This window comes from Lycium ferocissimum, chromosome 1, assembly GCF_029784015.1.
Source record: "Lycium ferocissimum isolate CSIRO_LF1 chromosome 1, AGI_CSIRO_Lferr_CH_V1, whole genome shotgun sequence".
Taxonomy (NCBI): domain Eukaryota; kingdom Viridiplantae; phylum Streptophyta; class Magnoliopsida; order Solanales; family Solanaceae; genus Lycium; species Lycium ferocissimum.
Window position 1 is genome coordinate 9,405,493 of NC_081342.1, and position 15,078 is coordinate 9,420,570.

The window sequence follows — 15,078 nt, forward strand, 5'->3', positions numbered from 1 at the left end:
GATGGGCCATTCGGATGGAGACATGTTCAGTAGACGGTTTCAAATTTCAAAAAATTGTCAACGAATATCTTTTCATGTTTCACTTGAAAAGAATCGAAAACAAAATGTGAAAATAAACTGCAACTTGATATCTGTTTTTCTAGTCCTAGGTAAACAGAAGGATAAAGGATTTTAGTATATGAAGTTGAGATATTTGGGGTCAAATCCCTCAAAAATTTTACAGATGCGTACATATTACCGAGGAGAGTAAACTCAAGTTAAGTGCTAAGGTTCAAACAAAATCTAAGGGCAAATTCAACATACCATGTGTATTTGCACGTCTTTGAATATACTTAAGATTGGAGTTTTTATTTTTTTTAAAATCGAATCATAGTTCGTTCCTATTGGGTTAATTTGATAACAAATACTAGTTAACGGTTGGTAGCAAAGACCCAGTGCATTACGAATAATTAGATGCGTCATCTCTGTCTTTATAATTTTGGATCAAAACTTAATTAATTAGGAAGCTACCTTTGTGGAAATATAAACTAAAGTATCGTATATGAATGGTCGATATTTTAAAACTTGGCACGGAACTTTGTGAATTCATCAGTTATTTGATCTCTTTAATTTGTTACCTCGCTCAAGTTTTATAAATTTCAATTGAGGAGCGTGTTTGAAATTTCTTTTTTTGGTTAAAGTGTTTTAAATTTCACCTGTCGGATTATGAAATAATATCACAATCAAAGTAGTTCAAATAACAAGTGGTTAATGAAGAAAGCATATTCTTATTCAAGTTTGGCACTGGTCTACAGTATAACATAACGTGTCTGGCATTGGTCTCTAATATTAGTAATATATAAAAATAAAAAATAAATTAACTTTAAAAATAAAATGTTTTATTTTCCCCGTCGGTGTAGAGACTCATAGGAACTGACTCCATTTGACCAATTGGTGAAAGGATGAAGCTTGAGTGTCATTAAAGTTTAGGTTAAAAATGAGAATCCACTTCGAGCTTCATAAATCAATGAGCGAAAGTTTAAAATAGAAAGTTAAAACAATATTAATTCATTATAACAAGGAATCACATATTAGCAACCTCAATTTGAATCTTCATATTATATTGCTATTTGCTGATTTTTTGAGGACATCTTAAAAAACTGTTTTTTTGATATAAAAATTGTGATTTATGGTGCTTTTAGCATAACTTTTCAAAATCGAAAATTTGATATAGAAAAACAAATAATGAAGTGCGATTTAGTTCTAGAAATTATATATATGGAACTCTCAGTAAGTAAAAATGTGTGAGTTATGAGTTTTCAAGGTGAAATCCATGACACAAATATTAGTAATAGCAAAAATTTATTCACTATGGAGAAATTACACTAGAAATTATATATATGGAACCCGTAACATGACATGTGTGAAATCCATGGCACGAATATTAGTAATATAATTTTTTTTAATCACGTAATCATAATTAATCTAAATGTATTTTATTTTATTTATTAATTAATCATGATAAAATACATTCATTTAGTATAAATATTGAAGGTAGACAAATTTTTACCTAAATGAATTATGCCAAAGTCAAGGGCACATTTGCATTTGTTTTCAAAGGTCTAGAGCACGATATGAGAATATTGAAACCCTAATTAAAATGACACGGTTAAGTGTATGCAGGCTTTTACACACGCGAAAAAAATCATAAATGTTTCAATTGATTATTTTGAAAAATAAGTAAAATAAATAAAAAAATAACGTATCTTTTAACTTTGGAATATATATAATACAACCAACAATTGATCTCATCAAGTCTATGAATAAGCTCATATATAGCCACGTGGACTACCACGCCGACGAAATTTAAAACCAGCTACAAACCTATAACTGACAACAAAACCCACAAATTCTTCTATATAACTCATAGTGAAACTCCACCTACTTAATTGCATTGACCAATTAGCCCTTTCATTTGTCCTTTTCTTTTGTCTTACTGAAGTCCTTTAATTTGTCAAAAACCATCAAAATCAATCTCATTTCTTAGAACCAACTATGGGCAAAGGAAGTATAAGATACGGTACTACTGCTTTTAAGGTGGTGCTAAAATTGAAATTAAATATATTTAGGTTTAGTAAATAGTAGTACTTTCATCTATTGACTTTAAAATTAAAGATGAGCCTTAATATGAAAGTTATTAGCCAAGTCAATTATTAAATTATGTTTTATTTAGAAAGGGAAAGGCACAAAATGTTGTTTATTATCTAAAAGGAAATATTGATAATTTTAAGGAAACAAGAAAAATGTAAAGTTAATCAAATGAGAAATAAACTAGATTAAAAGAATTTGCTTGCGTTGGGATGTTTGAAGGGGGAAATGCATTAGTAATGCTGGATGCAAATTTTAATTATAAGTAGATAGTGTCAAGTTACAAAAGTATGCATGTTTTTAAACAAAGAAGAAAGTTTAATGATTTTGTCTTGGCAGGTTTTGTTTAGATTCATTGTTAAACACTCAAAGTTATTTGAATTCAAAAGGGGGCAAAGGGGAAGGAACATATGTTGTTTAATTACTTTATGTAGATTTTCAATTTGATTGCATGGTTTTGTACCGATAATTGTATATTTCAAAAAAAAAAAAAAAAAAACGCGACATGATAATGAGTTTGGCATGGAGCGATAAAGGTCAATGAAAATTTATATAGCAAATTTTAACTTGAGTTTGAAATTGACTTAACAAATCTTATCCATCAATACCTTCTTTTTATTCATTTGAGAAGTGAATACACCAAAATAATGAGAATATATGCGAAGAAAGTTATATAACTAAAAGTTATTGTAAAATCTTTGGTACAGATTTTCATATTTATCTTTAGACAAATTAAAGTTTTGCGTTTGACTTTCTATTTTCGTAAAATCTAAATGACAACACGTGCGATCAAACATGATTAATCTATATTTATTACCAATATTAAAATTTCATGCTAAATGAGTTTTTGCAACTAGATATTTAATATCAATCAATATTCTCCCACATTAAACATTAAAATAAAACTATAATGGCATTTTCTTGTTAATTTTGGAAATATTTTCTTATTTAGGCTTAAATACAATGGGTTATAATTAAATTTGAAAACTAGAAGCTTTACAACTTATTTTTAATCCATTATTCCTCCTCGTATCATCATGTTTTTTCTAGACAAGAGAAAAAATTAAATAATTTAAACTCATGACACAATGATTTATAGGCTCAGTGTCATTTAACTAAGTTCAGTTAATGTTGACAAAAATTAACATTCCAAAACCTTTTCCCTTGTGAAAGAAAGTCTCTCAAACACAAATTCATTGAATGAAAAATACTATCAAAATTAAAGAACGGTAAAGGGTCAAATATATACCCCTGTAATATCAACAATAGTTTAAATACACCCTTATTACACTTTAGTTCTAATTATGCCCCTTCAATTATACATTCGATCCAAACATACCCCTCCCATTATACTTTAACACAAATTTGGGGGAGAGAATGGATCTGATTGAGTTAACAGGTAGGTTTCTAAAGAAATTGGATACTTAAAATGGAAAGTGGGTCATTAGATTTTGAGCTTGACACGTGTGTCTCCGTTAAATTAAAGGCAAATTTGTGTCAAAGTACAATAGGAGGGGTATATTTAGATCGAAATTATAATGAAGGGTATATCTAAATTATTTTTGATCGATTAAAGAAATGTGGAGGGCAATTTTGTAAAATCAGGTGAAATTTCAAGTTTTTTTTCTTCATCCAACTAATAAGAATAATAAAACGAAAGAGATTGCTATGAAAAGTCCTCATTATTGTCTCTCTCCTTCCTTCGTAAGCCACTCTCAGATCCACACCTCCAACAAATTTCTCATCGCAAAATGCCATTCAAAAAACCTCTCTATAATACTCTCTCTACGATCTCCTAAATTCGCACTTCCTGAAGGTCCTACTAGAACATTCTAGAAGATTCTCGATAATATATAACGCCGTTACCGTTTAATTGTAGTAGTGTTGAATGGGGGGAGTACCGTCAACGCACGGTGGTGCGGCACGGCCACATGAAACGGCGGAGTATTTAATAGGAGCATTTATAGGAGAGAAATCGTTTCCAGTTGCTTCTGATTACTGGCAGAAGCTTCTAGAACTTCCTCTTAATCTTCATTGGTCTTCTCATCGTGTTCAACAAGCTTGCTTCCACTTTGGTAAACCTAACTATCTCTATTTTTTTTTTTTTTTTTTACTTTACACGCGTTTTTGTTATATCTTAAATTGTTCATTTCCTTGATTATTTGTGGAGTTTTGTTAGTTATGTAGTCAAATTGTAAATTTAGCTCGCATATGTTAGGTTCTGTTAATTGGTGTCGACGAGTTTATGAAAAGTTGTGTAGAAACTGTTATTGATTATTCTAGTTGATGATTAGAAGATACTTAAATTGTTCATTTCCTTGATTATTAATCGAGTTTTGTTGAAGAAAAGAAAAAAGTTATGTAGTTAAATTGTAAAGTTAGGTCGTATCTGAAATGTGGTGTAGAAACTGTTATTGATTATTCTAGTTGATGATTAGAAGACAGAGATAATGGTCAAAAACTTCAGGTGTTTTTTTGACCATTATCTTTTACTCCCTCTCTCCCTATTTATGTGATACACTTTCCCTTTTAGTCTGTTCCAAAAAGAATGATACATTTATATATTGAGAAATAATTTAACTTAAAACTTTCCCTTTTACCTCACACAAATATTTATGACTTGTTTTAGATCACTAAGTTTCAAAAGTCTTCATTTCTTTCTTAAACTCTATGCCTAGTCAAACTATATAACATAAATTGGGACGGAGGAAGTAATGTTTTTAATTTATTTTTCCAATTAATCCTTTAATTATCCGCGTAGAGTGCCATTTGGCACCATTTTAGACAAAAAAGAATGTACGCCACACACCTTCAGATACTAGTCGAGGTGTGTTTTGATGAATAGTTGGTGATAGTTCAGATAGGAAACGTAGTTAGGAAATGCAAACACCTGATAGTTCAGGTAGAAACGCAAAAAAGTGATACTTTAGGTGTATTTTGACCATTATCTCAAGAAGATACTAGAATATTCACATGTTAGGTTGAGTTGTTCTGCAGCTTCCGTGGTAGTCTGCTAGTTAATAAGGCACATTGTATGTAGATTGGGGAAATTGAGCTAGTGAATTGTGGCTGTCACAGTTGTTGAGGTACTTTGTCAGGTTTGAGAATACCTAAACCAATAGAAATGGGAAAGGAGAAAAATCAGTGTACATGTGATTCATACCACTGTTTTTCAAATTCGCCCGACTTCTCATTTGTCTTGTTAGCTGAATGTTATGGTTTTGTGTTCCAAAGTGCAGATTGAAAAAACATTCTTTCAAAAAAATGGTACAGATTTAGAATAAAATGAGTAAATATGGCTCATACAGAAATGTGATTTTTGCAGACTATCTGGTGTGTGGTAGTTGGCTCCTTTTAACGATTTGGCAAAGGTTTAGTGTCTATACTACTTGTTTTGGCAGTTAAGTCTGAAGCCATCCATCAAATTTGCAAGTTGGTGGAGCTCTACACCGAGTATTCTTGTGCTCCTGCATACTCTATTTAATGTCGAAACTAGCCTAGTTGTCTCCCAATCATAAAACTAGAGTCACAACGGCAGATGTCAAAAGAAAAATGTTCTATTCAATTGATCCCCTTAGTTCTTTTAAAAAAAAAAAAAAGAGTTGATCCCCTCAGTTGATCTTGTAGAGCTTTTTAAACACAATAGTCTGTCTGTTCCGAGATTTTGGTCCATTTGCGCTTCCCATAATTTTTTCCCCTGGAGTTATTTAATGAAACAAGAACTTCTACTCCGGAAATTTTGAGTAGATTCATGCAAATTGCTTAATTATTTAAGTTGATAAATCTTTTTCTTATTGAAGAGTAGTGCGAAAATTAGGTAATGCTACTTGGGTCTCAAGTTATGGAGAGTGTTAACTTCCTGCGAATGTTGTGTAAGTAAAATTGTACTCTCTTTTATGCATTCTTCTGCTTCATTATTATGCGGAGGGCTGCTTTGGGGAAAAATTGAACTTAGTACTAATTTCCATGTAACATGATTTAAGGCTAAGATGTTTGTTTCTGATAAAGTGATGCAATCATGAAAGAATTAGGTAAAGCATACGGTGAAACATGGTACTCGTTCTACTTCTCATGTTTCTAAGCCTCGTGCTATGTATGTTGGGTTGCAAGTATTTTCTTACTGATATATAATTATTAGTTATAACGACATAGCTGCAGTGGTTGCAAGATGTTGCTCTTACTTCTTTTATGTCATGTCAACAGGCAATTGGCCCTATCCATATAAACTCTTTATCTGACCATCCTATTGTATCTTTTCTTTCTGTAACTTCCCTGTTTAATTTTTCTAGAACCTCATGAATGGGAATAATTTATTTTTGACGTTTATTCCATCCTTTTTTTTTTTTCTTTTGGGGATATGATGAGCCCACTGGTATGATCTTCTAATACGATCTGTTGTTTATTGCAGCTCAGAACAACTGTTACACCAGGCATCTTGCCAAAATTTTAATTCACCTGTCTTGGTGCTTGCAAGAGTGTGTTTCTACGTCCGATGCATCTTCATCAGCTTATGTGAAAGCTCTCAATGCAGTGTACGTCTCATCTGTTTTTCTGAAGCACCTCATTGAGAATGCCAAAACTGACAACTTTGAAGATCTGTACATGTCTCTGAATGAGAGTGAGGAAATTCCAAGTAATGTCCCAAAAGGTAATGCATTTACAACATGGTTTATTCATTTTTGTTTAGTGGGACTTTTCTGATTTTCTTATTTATATTCCTATTTCATTTTACAATTTTGTTCTCTCTTTTAAATAAATCTTCTTCTTTTTTTCTTTTGTGTGGGGAGGGCGATTGGAGTGCGTAGCATTTACGTGATCACTGCTCTGTTTCAACCACTATGACTGAAACAAAGTGAATGTATATGTTATTTGTTCGAAGATCTAATTGTGGATTCCCTTTTTATTTTATTTTATAAGGTAGATCTAACTGTGTCCTTGCTTCTCAACATCATTTCATAGTTCAAGACAGTGTGTAGTCTAATTTATGAGAAACTTGATTGGTTGTCTCTGATCATACTACAATCACTTCTGTTTCAAAATAAGTTATTACAATCACTTCTGGACAAACATTACGGTAAATTAAGAAATTTCCTGTTATTTATGGATGAAATTGAGTAATCATTTGTAATGACTAATGACCAAATGATTCTTGTGAGATTCTAACTCACATCTCTTGTATAGCTGATTTCAGTGAGATAGCTTTCACAAGTTGAAATTGAGCCATAGCTTTGTAATGACCGACGGATTCTTTTAGATTCTAACTCGTATCTCTTATAGAGCTTATATCTGTGGGATAGCTTTCATAAGTTATTCTTTTAAAGATTTGTCCTGATTGGGTCCACAACATTTGGAAATCTATGTTGTTTAAACTTCTCACTTAATCTTTAACTTTATATTCAGCTCCGTCTGGGAGTCCAAGTCCATTACTTCCTAACTCTTACCGCCATTACCTCTTTCATTTTCTTTTACAGAACAGAGTATTGAGCATCTTGTTGTGAATAGTGTGCTTAATTTTCTTGGCAGGGTAGATGTAAGGTACGTTGAGCTCTTTGCAATACATATCTTATCACATAGCTTGCCAGTTGTTTGCCTAATACTGTGTGTTTCTTCTGACAGCTTGGATACATATCTTCTACACTATGAGTTGCTTAATTTCATGCTCATCTCATTATCAACTCAGCTTCTTTCTGGGCCATCACTTGGAGCCGATGATATTCATCCTTTCTTTGATGCAGCAATGGCTCAGGTCATCATCTGTTTCTCTCAGTAGATATCTCTTATAACTATTGGAATTTTATCAATTTTCCTTTGTATTTGCTGCCAAATTCCTTGGCAAGTCATGAGCCGCTTCTGAATGTATTTTTGTCTGCAGCCAACTTCTTTGGTCAATCTGGCTATTCGTAAGCTGCTTCTTAACTATATCACACGGCCACGTTTCCCTTTGAAGGCTTCATCTTATTATATATTTTCGGAAGGATATCAGCCTGGAGTTCTACAAAGAGTTAGCTCTGTTGCAGGTAGGATGAAGTGATTTATTGCATCAACCCCCCCCCCCCCCCCCCCCCACACACACACACACACAACCCCCCCCCCCCGGCTTACACACACACACTCTGTCTCTTCCTTTTTTCTAGTGTATAGCTATGTATTGCCGCATCTCCAAATATCCATTCCATAAAAATTTATCCTTGTTCCTTTGCTCATGTATGCAGCACTTCGTTGTCAAAAGGTGATCCTAGAATTATTGAATCCCTCCATTCCCAATTTATTCACTTATTTTGCCTCTTGTTTAGTCACTGTGCTGTTCTATTATTCTCATTGGTACTTCTGCCTTTTCCATTGACTTGCAGCAAATCTCGTGCTACTGCCATTGAATTTCTTTGCCAGTTCAAGTAATGAAGCTTTCAGAAGCCCATTGGCAGACAACAGTCTTAATATTTTGCTCATCCTTGTTCATTACCGCAAGAGTCTTGGGGTGGACCACGTGAAAGATAAATTAGATTACAGCAGTCCAGATTTGCTACCAAAGGAAGAATCGATCTTTGAGAATCCTTACTGCAAGGCCCTTGAGAATGCTCGGGATATTGAATGTTAGAATGATTTTTTTTCATCCTGGTGTCCCTTTTGCTACTTCATGAATTTTGTTCATGATTCTAAGCTTCTTTGTGTTCTCTCAAGCAGTTGATCGTGTTGATGTTGAAGGGAATGCACCTAGCGGTCCGGTTGTGAGATTATCCTTTGCTTCTCTTTTCGATACCCTTGGCATGTAAGTGTTAATCTATCTCACTTGTTGATCTACAGTGAAAACTAAATGTTCTCAAAAAAAAAAAAAAAAAAAATATATATATATAGTATCTCCTTATTTGTTATGAAAATTGGCTACGCATGAGGAGTTTATTTGTGACCTTTTCCATCCCCGTGGTAGAGAAGGTGTCTTGTTGTTTGGCTTTTGGTCTGTTCATAGTGAAATACCCTTAAAACTACTTCCACATTATGATCTTTTTTTTTTTTTTTTTTTTTTTCCCCGGATAAGTAAGGTGAATTTTTATAAATTTTTCAGCATAAAGGGTATGCTGGTATGAACAATTGAGTAGCACAAAAATAGTCTCACAGATTATTTAGAGAACTAATAAAGTCGATAATGACCTTTACATTGTAACAATCATATACATCTGCCATGCTGGTCCAAAACATAAGGAAAGAAATACAATTACATAAGACTAGATACATTGTCCTTCTTGTTTTAAAAAATTCTTGAGTTTCTTCTCTTTCATATTATCCACCAAATTGTCGCAGATGTTGCATTCCAAACTCTGGAATGTATACCCCTCAGACCTCTTTTTTGCCAACCTTGTAAAAGCTCCTATGTGGCTGTTGGCATTATCCACTTTAAACCCAAAATGTTGAAAAACATGTCCCATAATTGTGCAGTAATTTCTCAATGCAAAAAGAAGATTTGTGTCTTCTGGCTTCTCTTCACAGAAGGGCGTCTAGTACAAATGATCAGCCCTCTTTGTTGCAAATTTGTCCGTGTTAAAACTTGCATTTTGCCTACTTCCACATTATGATCTGATAGCACAGAGTATGTGTTGTGTATTTTGATGATACAATTGTTGGTAATGAGTGAGTGGGCTTGTAACTATGTTTCCAGATGCTTGGCTGATGAGACTTCTGTACTTCTGCTTTATTCACTCATTCACGGGAACTCAGATTTTCTTGAGTATGTGTTGGTGCGGACTGATCTGGATACACTGGTAAGATGTGATGGTTTATGTTATATTCTTATTTCTTGACTGAATAATGGCTGTTGCTTGTGGATATCAACCCCACCAATCACTGTGTAAGGAAATCAAGGTTCTCAAGAGAAGACACGATAGATAAGAAGAGTATTAAGCTATCAAAATGTAGCTAGATGTAGATTGATCTCTTGCAACTGCTTGCCAACAAGTTGCTGTATTTATAGATTTGAGGTCTTAACAATAATTATCGGAGCTATGATCCTTAGTTATCCATTAGCAGATACTTGGTTATCCATTTAGCAGATACTGAAATTTTTCCACTCTTTTTTTTTTCTTATTTAGTTTCCAACTGTTCATTTTGAGAATTTCACTTTCCAACTTTCTCGCGTTGATAAATATAAGTTCTTGCCTCTGAACTTTGTACTTTGGTTTTCCCCCTCGGTTACAACTTAGAATCTTACAGTCTATTTTTGAATAAATCAACAGTTGATGCCTTTGCTCGAAACACTGTATAATGCACCAAGGAGGACATCCAATCAGATATATATGGTGCTGATTATCCTTCTTATACTTAGCCAAGATTCCTCATTTAACGCCAGCATTCATAAACTGGTAAATAATGAATATCTCTGGCTTTTTGATATGTAAGCCATGGACTATCTTGATTCCACATCTTTCTGCAGGTGCTGCCGAGTGTTCCATGGTACCAAGAACGGGTTCTTCATCAGACCTCTCTTGGTTCTCTTATGGTCATAATTTTGACGAGGACAGTGAAATACAATCTATCTAAGTTGCGGGTATGATATAAAATGTCTGTTGGTTCATTATTGCACTTTTTCTATTTAGTGCTCTCTCTCTCTCTCTCTCACTCTTCTGTTCCTTATCTCTTTTTTTTCTCCTTGGGCGGGAAGTTTATCTTCTAATTTTTCTGGAAGTTCCACCATATATCTATTTTACAGAAAAAGTCTAACTGTGATGTATATCCTCATCAGAATATACTGTCATGAGGCTGTATATTTAGTGATCTACTGATACATCAACTTGAATTGCTATAATGTGCAATTTGGGTACAGCAAATGGGCAATACAACTAACATGGAATGGACCCTTGACTTCTGTTTGAGCATGGGGTGCATAATTAATGTTGCTCCTGTTTACCAATAAAGTTTTTCCTGTGATTGGTAATTTGTTGATGTTACATGATGAAGTTGATCAAACCATGAAATCCGACTTCAAGCATGTGTTTTCTGATGCATTCAACAGGATGTCTACCTTCATACAAATTGCCTTGCAACTTTAGCAAATATGGCACCTCATGTCCATCGCCTAAGTGGTTATGCATCGCAACGTTTGGTCAGCCTATTTGATATGCTTGCACGCAAGTAAGTTTCTTGTTCCTTGTGTCTACTAGTGAGTTTAGAGTCTTCTGGTTGATTGATTGTTATTTTGAGCTTGATCTATAATTAGGTACAACAAATTGGCAGAGATGAAAAATGATAAGATGCATGTGCCCAATGGTGAATCAAAGGAAGTAGATAGTCTCCAAGAAGACATGGTATTTCGCGCTTGGCCTTCAGTCCTTCAGCATCATTGACTCTTTATCAATTGTTCTCATCTTGCATAATTGGTACTTGTTAGCATTGAAGTTCTTCAAATATTTTTGCAGGCAGCTGAGCTGCATATATATACAGACTTCTTAAGAATTGTTCTTGAGATATTAAATGCAATTCTGACCTATTCCTTGCCGCGGAATCCGGAGGTATGAGTACTTTCAATCTTCTATCTTTGTTTGTTCATGAGAATTATTTGCTTGTTGCAGCTTTTATTAATTGCATTCCAAAACTGGCAGGTTGTTTATGCAATTATGCATAGGCAGGAAGTCTTTCAGCCGTTCAAAAGTCATCCGCGATTCAATGAACTGCTTGACAACATATTTATGGTGCGCCTATTCATTTGTGCATTTTGCAGTACATATGTTTTTGAAAAGGAGTTCCCTGAAAGCGGAACTTACTTTCTACTCATTGTGAACAGTTCGGTAGTGTAGTCTGGAAGGCATTATGATTTTGTGATGTTATTTCAAGGTTTTGGACTTCTTCAACAGTCGCATGGATGCCCAAAAGATGGACGGGGAATGGTCTGTGGAGAAAGTACTGCAAGTGATTATTGTTAATTGCCGAGCTTGGAGAGTTGACGGACTAAAGGTAGAAGTAGAATGCTAATTCATCTAGTAGTTATGCCAACTTATATGATGAATCGATTGTATCTGATGATTACATTCTGACATACATTTTGTTGGGACCAGATGTTTACCCAATTGCGTTTCACATATGAACAAGAGAGCCATCCCGAGGAGTTCTTCATTCCATATGTGTGGCAGCTGGTGTTGTCTCGAAGGTTGGTTTTTATAGTAAAACACATGCTCTTTGTTAGGTATCATTTAATGCCGTGTGCTTTTCGAAGTTTTATATCTTTGTTTTTCTCAATGATACGTTTTGGAACATGTAATAATCTAACATTTGCCAATTGAACCTTATACCATACAAGTGGAATCATCCTGTTATACCTATTTTATTTGTGGTACTGAATGTAGATTCACCAATCTGTAATTCATTTGTATTCTTTGTTTTCGACAGCGGTCTCAACTTTTCACCTAGCAGAATAAATCTTTTCCCAGTTGACCTTCCTCTCCAAGTAAGTATGCTTGCTTCTGTTCTTGATTCGACCGAATCTTATGTGTGGTCTATGATTGGGTTGGGGGATTTTGATGGATGTCAGGATATTTTCTTGACCAAGTTAGAAGGTTTTCTTTAATACGGTTTATTTTTTGACTGAATTAATATGGTTTGTTGGGCCTGGATTTATGTGCACCGACTTTCTCTGTTTGTTGCCTTTTCTTTTGTATTTCCAAGTCTCTCTCTCTGTTTGTGGTTGTTAATCTACCTGTCCAAAGCCTACTCTTGTATGCTTTCCTGCTCTTAGAAACTGTCAATCAGCATGATTAAAATCCCACGTCCACAAATGACGACACAAGCTTCTTGTTGTGGAATTTCACATATACGGTCCCTGTAAAATTTTATGTTTCCTCAGGATCCTTTTATGACTCCTGGAGGGTTTGTTCAGGATTGCATTTTGAAATTATTTGTTTGGTTTCTTTTCAGTATCATTCAAATTTACTTGACACAAATGTTGAGCATGCTTGTGTAAGGTTCTGGAAGGGTTGAAGTTTTTTAAGTGTGTTTTACCGGTAACTAGGGTCTGATTATCGTAGTTGAGAAATCATTCTCTGAATTGTTCCGTGTCTGAAACAGGATAATGTAGAAGAGGCGGCTGAAAAGCTTCAGAAAGGTGACATGAAAGGAAATGAGCTAAAGATAGAGGTACCAGTTTGACGGATTGTGATCCCAGAAGACTACGTTGTGTATATACATACATGTATCCATAGATATGTATTCTTGTTATTCTTTTTTGTTCATAGCTTAAGAGTAGAGGACTTTTACATACAGCCGAGTGAATTGAAGTATCACCAGTATAATAAATAAAGGTATTTGGTCAAGTTTAGGCTTATGATATAGTTCTATTAAGTAAAACAGCTCCCATTTTTGTCAATTTTGAAGATGCAACTACGATATCTGCTTACATTTTTGGTCGAGTGATCAATATGAACTGCCTGTTGAAGAACGCAGTTTTTACTACTATCAAAGAGTTGGGGTTGTCAATAGTACCCTGGAGTCAGAATATTTTTCCCTTCAATATGTGAAAATGTAAGCATGTAAATATGTGACAAATGTAAGCATATGATATTTTCTTTTGCATTTTGCCGAACATATTGGATGATCTGACCAGTAACTGATATTGAGACGAGTAGATTTTACGTGAGAGTTGAAGATCATTCCATCATGAAGATATGACTTGTGTAGTTGGCTCCTCATAAAGTGCAGCTTCATCACGATTCAGCAGTTGGTACTGAAAAGAAATTCTCATAAAAGCACGTTTATATCTTCTAGTGCTTCTGTAAAATGGTCCTCCAGATCGACAAGGTGTGCCTGCGCTGGAGCAGGGCAAAAGACTTTCTGCTCCTATCTACCATTCTCCATTCGCCAAATATACCATAACTTTTTAATTCGTGTCTGCACAGCAGCATTATCACTTGATCTGTTGCTTGTAGTTGAATTACAAATGTGTTCCGGACTATTTACGTCCCTTAAAATGTTTATTTTGGTTGAGCATTTAGAATATTACTACCAGCATGCCAAGATCCAAGTTCGCACTGTACTTTGTTAGAGATTATTATATTTGTATTCATTTTTTATTAGGTAAACAGAAGAGATGTACTGATATCTGCCCATACAAGCTTCACCTATTTTTCTCCTCCTGGCCGGGCGAATTGTTGCTGCCCTGTTTCTTATGCTGCATAACGGTGAAAACACAAAAATAATCATAATTGATTTTCGAAAATTTTGTATGTAAAACAATTTTTTTAAAAAATATTTTGAGAACTTTTATAAGTATCAACATTCCTCGACTGATAAGACCGACAAGCACGGTTAAGAAAACGAATATGAGAGACCAACAAATACGTGAATCAATTTGTCTGCTATTTTAATATATTGTTTACATCAGAAATAAGCATAAAAAATAACATTAGCTTTATATTAGTCGATTTGTATACTCAGACTTGGAAGAGGCCAGCTCCTTTAACATATTCAGTAAAAGCTAGAGCAACTAATCCCAACATCGCAAATCTTCCATTCCAAATCTCAGCATTAGCACTCATAATCCCACCAGATTTTGATTCAGCACTAACTCCTTGGAACAATGGGATAAGTGAAGCCAAAGTGAGCAAAGCACTTGTTCCCAAAAACCATGAAAACCCACCACTTGATAACTGAGCTGATAAATCTGCACCGTTGGCAAGTTCTACACCCATAGCTGCTACAAATCCGATCATTGCTAGCCTACCGTTGATCCTCTCAGGTGCTGGCCCACTGAATGAGAACACGTCGATGAAATTGGTGCTTGGCTTTGGCTGTTACATATCATAAACACACGAGTGAAAAAAAGAATGTTAAATTAATGCACGAATAGTTCAGAACACAACATCTTCCACTAGATAAGAGTTCTTTCTTATTTTTTAGAGTTAAAACTTCTACGCGGGTGTTGTGCAAAATATATTTACACAATCATATCACTTATTAGGTAGATTACAGAAAAAT

At 34.4% G+C, this 15,078-nt stretch overlaps 2 protein-coding genes across 4 annotated transcripts in view; one reads left to right on the forward strand and one right to left on the reverse strand.

Moving 5' to 3' along the window:
- The first annotated feature begins 3,783 nt into the window (after positions 1 to 3,783).
- On the forward strand, positions 3,784 to 13,429 carry LOC132046726 (uncharacterized). Of its 3 annotated transcripts, XM_059437460.1 has the most exons (19): positions 3,785 to 4,202; positions 6,536 to 6,775; positions 7,599 to 7,662; positions 7,744 to 7,873; positions 8,000 to 8,144; positions 8,478 to 8,717; positions 8,809 to 8,893; positions 9,779 to 9,881; positions 10,353 to 10,478; positions 10,550 to 10,663; positions 11,129 to 11,247; positions 11,333 to 11,420; positions 11,532 to 11,624; positions 11,715 to 11,804; positions 11,947 to 12,066; positions 12,168 to 12,259; positions 12,499 to 12,556; positions 13,024 to 13,065; positions 13,174 to 13,429. In XM_059437460.1, exons 1-19 carry the CDS (start codon positions 4,016 to 4,018, stop codon positions 13,252 to 13,254), a joined length of 2,217 nt encoding a protein of 738 aa, XP_059293443.1. In that variant the 5' UTR covers positions 3,785 to 4,015; the 3' UTR covers positions 13,255 to 13,429. The 3 variants fall into 3 exon arrangements, with proteins under 3 accessions (XP_059293461.1, XP_059293443.1, XP_059293452.1); XM_059437469.1 differs by lacking the exon at positions 13,024 to 13,065 and having other exon boundaries at positions 3,786 to 4,202; XM_059437478.1 differs by lacking the exons at positions 12,168 to 12,259; positions 12,499 to 12,556; positions 13,024 to 13,065; positions 13,174 to 13,429 and having other exon boundaries at positions 3,784 to 4,202; positions 11,897 to 11,962.
- A 1,010-nt stretch (positions 13,430 to 14,439) lies between these two features.
- Positions 14,440 to 15,078, reverse strand: part of LOC132046747 (early light-induced protein 1, chloroplastic-like) — a 28,039-nt gene continuing 27,400 nt past the window's right edge. The window contains exon 3 of the mRNA XM_059437503.1: positions 14,440 to 14,891. Within this exon, the coding sequence (XP_059293486.1) occupies positions 14,535 to 14,891 (357 nt within the window). The 3' untranslated portion in view covers positions 14,440 to 14,534. The remainder of the gene's footprint in view (positions 14,892 to 15,078) is intronic.

Excerpts from the sequence above, each read along its gene's own strand:
- LOC132046726 (XM_059437460.1), top strand. The coding sequence starts at position 4,016 with ATGGGGGGAGTACCGTCAACGCACGGTGGTGCGGCACGGCCACATGAA. Across the intron at positions 9,882-10,352 it reads GGACTGATCTGGATACACTG|TTGATGCCTTTGCTCGAAAC; the intron begins GTAAGATGTGAT and ends ATAAATCAACAG. Across the intron at positions 11,805-11,946 it reads TGCTTGACAACATATTTATG|GTTTTGGACTTCTTCAACAG; the intron begins GTGCGCCTATTC and ends TGTTATTTCAAG.